The 8,278-nt window shown below is 34.4% G+C and overlaps 1 protein-coding gene across 1 annotated transcript in view; it reads right to left on the reverse strand.

Annotated features, from left to right (window-relative positions):
- LOC106344305 (ABC transporter B family member 10) overlaps positions 1-4,574 on the reverse strand; it is a 10,467-nt gene extending 5,893 nt beyond the window's left edge. The window contains exons 1-8 of the mRNA XM_013783708.1: positions 4,323-4,574; positions 3,131-3,185; positions 2,867-3,042; positions 2,431-2,631; positions 2,093-2,352; positions 1,476-2,004; positions 1,037-1,404; positions 569-957 (exon numbers count right to left, since the gene is read on the reverse strand). Of these exons, the coding sequence (XP_013639162.1) occupies positions 569-957; positions 1,037-1,404; positions 1,476-2,004; positions 2,093-2,352; positions 2,431-2,631; positions 2,867-3,042; positions 3,131-3,185; positions 4,323-4,574 (2,230 nt within the window). The remainder of the gene's footprint in view (positions 1-568; positions 958-1,036; positions 1,405-1,475; positions 2,005-2,092; positions 2,353-2,430; positions 2,632-2,866; positions 3,043-3,130; positions 3,186-4,322) is intronic.
- Positions 4,575-8,278: the final 3,704 nt, after the last annotated feature.

The following is an 8,278-nucleotide window of genomic DNA, read 5'->3' on the forward strand; positions in this document are numbered from 1 at the left end:
TCGATCTTCGCTCTTATTCCAGACATCTTCTCACTAGATCACAACCCGAAGCTCTGATACCAGTTTGTTGTAACAATTGTGAGAAGAAACAGATGCGGAAACAGATGAATAAAAACGATGTAACAACGACACAGAGATTTAACGTGGTTCACCAACTTGGCTACGTCCACGGGCAAAGAGAGATCTTATTATTGGAGGCGATATTGAGTTTACAGAGTGCAAGTTTAGAGTTACTTCGAATACGAGATATATATAGTAACATCTCGCATCTAAAACCCTAGACTAAACGGACTCATGGGCTTAAGCCCACGATCAGATGTAACATCCATAATAACTTGATGCAACGCTCTTGATGCAACCGAGTCGGTATGATGTACATGATGTAACATCCATCGCCTAGATGTAACATCCAGATTCAAGGCATATCAACAATATTCAAATAAAACAGATTATTGATTAAGGGCATTTAATAGTTTTTTTTTAATCTGTAACTAAACCTAGAACGACAATCAACCTGAAATAGAGGGAGTATGATTTAAACAGCTAGCGGTTTTGTGTTTGTGCGTACCTGAAAACATCATTTGGCGGACGCGGAGAGTCAAACGCTCACCCATGATACCAAAGGTGGCATGCTCAATGGCGTGCGAGATGACGGTAATAACCGAGGCACAACAGAAGAGGATAGAGATCCTCTTGACCTCTTTTTGAGTTGTTTCCCAGTCCATGTAATAAGAAACTAAAGCCTGAGAGATCCCAAGTGCGAATAGCGGCATTTGAGAACCGGCCACTAAAGAACCAAACAACCCTAAGAGTCCATACTTCCAGTCAGGACGTATCATAGAATAGAGACGTCCCAATGTTACTTTGCCATTTCTGGTAGTGTCTTGTTGGTTTCCTGATTGATCCATGGAACACAAGTCCGTCTTTGTTATCGGTCGTTCCGGCAAGGGTTCTTTACTGTAGAAAGGAAGAAAGAGAACCTTCATGATGAAATTTTTCACGAGAATTGGGCATCTTTAAGTTTAAGTATCAGTACCTGACTGGTAAGTTTGGAGTGTGGTTTAAGTTAGGGTTTGCAGCTTCTTGGATACGTAAGAGAGAAGAGTAAGCTCCATCCGGGTTAGAGATGAGTTCATCGTGGCTTCCGGATTCAATGATGTTTCCTCCGTGAACAACGGCTATGATATCAGCGTTTCTTACGGTGGAGAGTCTATGAGCCACCACAACCGTCGTTCTCCCGACCATCACTTTGTCCAAAGCTTTTTGCACGCTTTTCTCTGACTCTGCGTCTAGTGCGCTTGTTGCTTCGTCTAGTAAGAGTATTGATGGGTTCTTCAAGATGGCTCTCGAGATCGTGATCCTCTGCTTCTGCCCACCTGATAGCTGAACCCCTCTCTCGCCAACCTGTAAAAAAAATAACAAGCAAAGTTTAGGGCTTTTTTCTTGCGTCACAAGCTATCCAGTTTTCGACAGACCTGTGTTTCCAATCCATCTGGGAGCTTATTGATAGATGAAATGGCTTCCGAGAGCGTTACAGCACGGGTGATTTCCTCATCCGTCGCGTCATCTTTACCATACATGATGTTCTCACGAATCGTGGTTGCAAACAGGGCAGGCTCTTGATTAACCAGACCAATATGTCCCCTTAGCCACTTAAGGTCAAGGTATCTAATATCGTTCCCGTCAAGCAACACCACCCCATCGGTAGGCTCGTAGAACCTCTCGATCATAGATATCACCGTGCTTTTTCCAGACCCGCTTCCTCCAACAAGGGCCACGACTTTCCCAGCAGGGATCACTAGGTTTAGCTTGTCAAAGATCACCACGTCAGGACGAGACGGGTATGTGAAAGTCACGTCCCTGAATTGAATCTCTCCTTCTACTTTCCCGAGTATACGACCTGTTTTCACCTCCTTGTTCCGTTCAATCATCTGAAAGATAGGATACGCAGCAGCTCTCGCTCGTACAAATGTGGAGATGTCTGGCGCTGCCTGGCCAAGAGACCTACACAAAACCAAAACAGAGTCTTTGTGATCAACACAACAGAGGAAAGAAAATGTAAAAACAAAAGGATAAAAACTTTTATTATTACAAGCCAGCGATGACAACGTTGAGCATGGTGGTGAAAGACTCGCCGCCATTAGCAATCCCCTTGTGAACAATGATGCTTGTGAACCAAACAAGCAAAGCCCACGACAAAAACAGAACACAGTGCATTGAACCGAGTCCTAGTCCTTTAGCTAAACCGGCTTTTCTCCCGTACGTGTACGTATTCTCCAGTGCTTCTCCGTATGATTTCACCGCCTTTTCTTCTCCTGTGAATGCTTGTACGGTCCTCACATTCCCGATCACCTGAGTTTGAACAAAAGTATGGTATTAAATAAAAATTACTCACATTGATACAGTTTTCTTGTTGTACAAGTTACCGACCTCTTCCGCAATCTCGCCGGCTTTGACGTATGATTTTCGGACACTGGAGAGGAATCCGGTGCTGACATAAGCGTAGATGCCACCGGCGACCGCAATGAGTGGGACTATGGAGAGAGTGACGAGACTTATTTGCCATACGCTCGCGAATCCGATTGCAAAACCAGCTGTAAACCGGCTCATGCAATGCAGAAAATTTCCTACCTGCGACAAAATACCGGTTATCATATATCATAAACCGGATTAAGGTTATCAAACTGATACCGATTAGTGTTTCCAAATGTTGTTCGTTTAGACACTATCGTATCAGCATCTAGATGTTGAATCTGAATACAAATAATAACTATAAAAACAAACAACATCTGATACAATACAATATTTAGATGCTACATCTATAGATACTGCATCAAATAGAAAAACGAACATGGCTTTAGTGTACCTTTTCGGATAGAGCGTCTTGGACGACAAGTATGTCGGAAGTGATGGCGGAGATGACTTCTCCGGTGGAAGATTCGGTGTCGAATAAGCTTGTGTCTTGACTTAACATAGACCGAAGATATGCTTTTCTTATTTTTGCAGCTTGTCTTTCTCCCGTATGCATCCAACATGCAACCTCTGTTTGCATTCATTTTTATTATTCTTATTCATATCAGTATCTTCAAAAATTATGATTGTTTTATATGTTCTTTGTCATGTTGTTTACCTAACCATGATGAGAAGAGTATTGCCACACTCAGATATACAAAATCCAGCGAGTACTGCACAGTCGAAGAAATACAAATTAAACGGGGTAAACATAATCATAATCATAATAATAATATAAACTAGAGATTTCGTGTTGATGTTGGTTTTTACCTTTTTAATATTTGTTTTATTTGTTTTTTATGATTAGTGTTATATATCACCATATAACTAATTTAATATTAGTTATTTGAATATTTTTAGGTACTACACATCAGCATCGAATCCAAATCGAATAAAGTAATATGGTTATTTTTGGTTATTTTAAAATTATTTTTAGTTTGGATACAAAATGCATAAATTGTAATATGGTTATTTTTGGTACATAATACCAAAAAATAATTTGTACCCAACGGATACCCGAATACTCATGTCTAACTAATTCAATAAACAAATAAAAAAACATTTTGTAAACCGTTTTGAATTTTTATCACAAATAAAATAATTTCATTCAAACATATCATATTATTATGGTTAATATATAAATAAATTAGTAAAAAATAATGAATGAAATAGTTAAGAAAAAAAAAGAATGTAAAAATGTAATAAAACACTTCAAAATAGGTAATTTTGTGTTGTACTTTGTAATAAATGTCGTCGAATTAATTAAAAAACAATAAATAAATTAGTTAGACTAAGTTAGAAAAACGAAAAATCTGTAAAAACACTAAAATAGGTAAGTATTATTATGTATTTCAATTTTAATAGAATAGATTATTACTCCTTAGCAATATGTTTATGTTAAGTGCATATATATTTATTAATTCTTAGCAATCTATTTATATTTAAGTACATATATATTTCCAAATAAAATGAATTAGCTTTTGACCAATTTTGATCTTCCAGTCGAGATTCATTTGACATATCTCATATACATTGAACCCAAAGAATCATATTTATTTCTAAAAAGTTGGATTTATTAGATCTTAATCGCTCCGGAATTTTGTGAATCGACATGTCAACTCTAGTGTAGTCAAGATTCGAATCAATTCATTCCAAGTTCTAAACAATACTATTCAATGCAATTAACATATCGAACTTCTTAGTCAGATGGACGGTTTTTTTTTTTAGTAAAACAGATGGACGGATTTGAACGTAACAAACATAACACCTTAAGTTTTGGATAAGCGATTATGAAAATATATATATATGACCTTGGCTACTTTGTGAGAAGCTTCTTGGGGGAAGAGGTAAGCAAGACCGATGATGTTGATAAGTTTGCCGAAGAAAATGAAGAAAACTGGAACGGAGGCACCGTGAATGCACGCACCAATGGATCCAAGAGTCATCAAAACGCAATCGTAGAAATCAGCAAAGGAAAAAAGCTTGAACACTGATACACTTGGCCGCTTTTTCTCCTTCTCTTTCTTCTCGGCCACAGTTGCCGAAACGTCGGACGGCTGCATTTTCACGTGAAGCGGTGCGTCTAGATGGAAAGAAAATGAAGTAGATTGCGAGATAAATTAATAGAGAGAAAAGTGTGAGTTTGAGAGAGACACTAGAAATGAGAAGCCATGCATGTATATATATATAAGAGTTGGAGGAAAGTAAATCAGGGTTTTTTGACGACAAGCAAGAGACTCAACTGTCCTTGGTTCGTAAACTAATAATTTGTGAGAATTTTGTTGGTAATACGAATCTGACCGTAATTTTTTTCATATCTAAAGGTTATTTTTCATTTTTTTGTAGAAAATTACCAGAAAAAGTAAAATAATATTCCTCCAATACATACCAATCAAATTCGATTTAGATTTTATCATCAAATAAATAAGTAAATATTTATTCCCATTTTATCAAAAAAATATAATTTTAAATAGAAAGTTAATGAAAATAGCTATTTTGGGATATTTGTAAATAATTTTGTAGATATTAGTAGTCAAATTTGAAAGCCTGGATATTATCAAAAAAAAAAAAAAAAGCCTGGATATTATGTGAAACGATAATAATTAAGTGGCATTTCTATAACTGATTAGATTCCAGTATAGTTAAAGCTTCTAGAAAAAATATACAATAAGAAATATATATAATTGACATGTTATACAGCTCACAAATTTTAAATAAAAATCTAGTTATTCTATCTAAAAATAGTCATCTTTATTTTTTATATTGACAAAAGTTATAATTTATCAACTATACAAAACTAAATTTGGAATAAATATTTTATTTAATTTTATCAGAAAAGAAATATAAAACTCAAATAAAAGTAATTAAGAAATATAAATTTCAAGTATGTATGTTAAATAAACTTTAGTTCAAAAATTTAGATTTTATATTAAAATTATGAAACGGTAATAATTAAGTGGCATTTCTATAACTGATTAGATACCAGTATAATTAAAGTTTATAGAAAATACAGATTAAGAAATATATAATTGACATTTAATACAGCTCATAAATTTTAAATAAAAAAATTTAATTATTCTATCTCAAATAAAATATCATCTTTCCTTTTTATATCGACTAAAATTATAATTTATCAACTACTACAAAAACTAAATTTAGTGGCACTTTATAACCTTTTGGAATAAAATCTTAGTGATAAAATGTTTTTTTTTCAACAACATAAAGAGTTTATTAGAACATAGAGAAAGAGATAGTTTAAGCAACAAAATTAATATATACATACACAGGTAAATTTTCTTTGGACTTTTTTTTTGTTTTCTAATGAGGACCGTGCACAACTAACCCAATTACACAGATGGCCTTGAAAAATAACACATGAACCCCAGCCGAACCGATCAATTCGACAAAGAGAGTGAATCTGCAAGATTACATGACATTTATAGTTATTCTTCTGAATGGTGTTATTGCACGAGCCTCGTATTAGTATTGTCAAAGTATATTTTCTTGCATGCAAATACAGCCGGGGAAACTTCTGTTGTTGCTGTAAAGCTAATGTTTCTGATTGTTAATTGATGATGCAGTACTTAACATGTTTGCCTAACAACAAGTATATAGCATTTGATATATTCATCTTTCCAATTATATTTTATATAAGTTAATTAGATAGCAATAGGGGGTGACAGTTTCACCTTGCGGCTACCATCAGATCATGATGCATCTTGCTCGCTCATCATTCCTAATCTTCACCGATTGAATAAGATCGAAGTCTCTTACGTTATATATTTCAGACATGGATTAACAATTTCCATGGGAAAAAAGTAGTCTAAGAACAGTCACGATTTTAAGATAGAAGTTTATAGATTTTCTTATCACAAACCAGAAACTTAATTATAAAGACCTGTGAGCAAACATTATCCACTTGTTATACCAAAACGGGAAAGAAAAGACACATCACAAGACGGTCAATACTACAATTTTTGGTCTTCCTGTTGCAAAGTATTAAAGTTGATCTCATACGGTAGAACTTAGAACTTAAGACAATTCATGCTCTATTTTACTTGACCGATATCAAATCAATAGAACTTGATCACACGAGCCTGATGCCGATATATAACTTGCCGTATTGCAATTACCATAAAACGCAACTTTTGTTTTTGTTTTGGTGTCCTTGCTTCGGACGTCCAAACTAAAACAAACGTTGGGCGGAATATTTCAAAATGAGATTCTTCTGTCGCCTCCTTGAATGGCTTGTTCTGCATTTTTTCTGGCTGCGCCTCTCCGGCTGAGGAAATGTCTTTCATTCCGTTGAAGATCTTTATGAATTATTTGTTTTGAGATTTTATTTTAAAGATTTGTGGTGAAATCTCTGTCTAAATGGGTTATATATAAAGAGAGATATACGTGTACATACTAGGAGAATGATTTTATTTGATTTTATTCTTACAGGTGGAGGTGAATTATTAGTGGATATGATATCATATCTTATATGTTTGGTCCAAGTCATCATGCAACTAAAAGTTCCCCACTTTCACCCTTTTTACACAAAAATATTCAGCTTCGCCGTTAAAAGCTTCGTGCTGCATCATCACGTTCGTGGAAAATAAAGTTGCCAGATTCTCGTGTTTGTTTGAATGACAGTTGTACCCTTTTTGGTAATTTTGAAAGGAAGTCTGTCATATAATTTGTAAATGCAAGTGTAACACTTCTGAAGCTCTTCGGGTTATAATTTGTAAATGCAAGTGTAACACTTCTTAAGCTTTCTAGTTCTATAATTTTTGTTAATGGATCTTATACAAAACAGATCATTGCAAAATAGTTTTGGGCTTTGATCTTCCAACTTGTCACTTTCTCTACCCAAAATGATTGTGACACACTTCTATTGCTCAAATGAACAAGTAATATGAATCTTAACAACATGATTTCTTATCCAACAAACCATATGATTCCTCAAACTTAAAAGCACGAACTCTATATCTAAAAAGAATATCTCTTCTACTTCTAGTCAACTAAAACCGGAAAACTTATACAATTCTTTTTTTTAGACCATCTCCAATCCAAACCCTTTTTTTTTCTATAATTCCTACTAAAATAGAGTAACTCTATTATATAATAAATTTTGTTCTAATGGTTTACTCTATTATAGAGTTACTCTGTCATAATGGAGAAGAAAATAATGAGATTTCAATTTTTCACTTTAAATATAGAGTGAAAAGGTGAAATTCTTCAATTTTCTCCTAGTAAACCATTGGAACAAAATTTACTTTATAATAGACTTTTTCTATTTTAGGGCTTTTTGCAGAATTGACCTATAACGTAAAGTCAAACACAAAACTAACCTCTTTTTTTTTGAAAATTGGTTTTGCCCTATTCACCCCACAAGTTCATATAATTTACGAAAATGCCATCAATTTTTTTTTTCTTTTTTTTTCGAAAATGACATTTTTACTCTCTCACCCTCATCATCTTCAAATAATTACAAGATTGTCATTGTCATCAATACCACAACCACCATGAACAACCAATTTGAAGCTCTTAATGCTCCCAAAATCGATTTACCCTTCTTCTTTTTCCATTCTTGTGAACTAAACACAACATATCTCTCACTTTCTCTCCACAATGAGCTAAAAAAACCCAAGATTTTGATTCTAAATTTTTTATGGTTCATAGAGTCATAGAAGCTAACGATTCTGGGTGGGTTACTTTCGTTTGTGATTCTGTGTGCTTGGAGAAGCCTTATGTATGCTAAGGAACTTATCTCACCAATTTA

This window comes from Brassica oleracea, chromosome C5 (genome assembly GCF_000695525.1).
Source record: "Brassica oleracea var. oleracea cultivar TO1000 chromosome C5, BOL, whole genome shotgun sequence".
Classification (NCBI taxonomy): Eukaryota; Viridiplantae; Streptophyta; class Magnoliopsida; order Brassicales; family Brassicaceae; genus Brassica; species Brassica oleracea.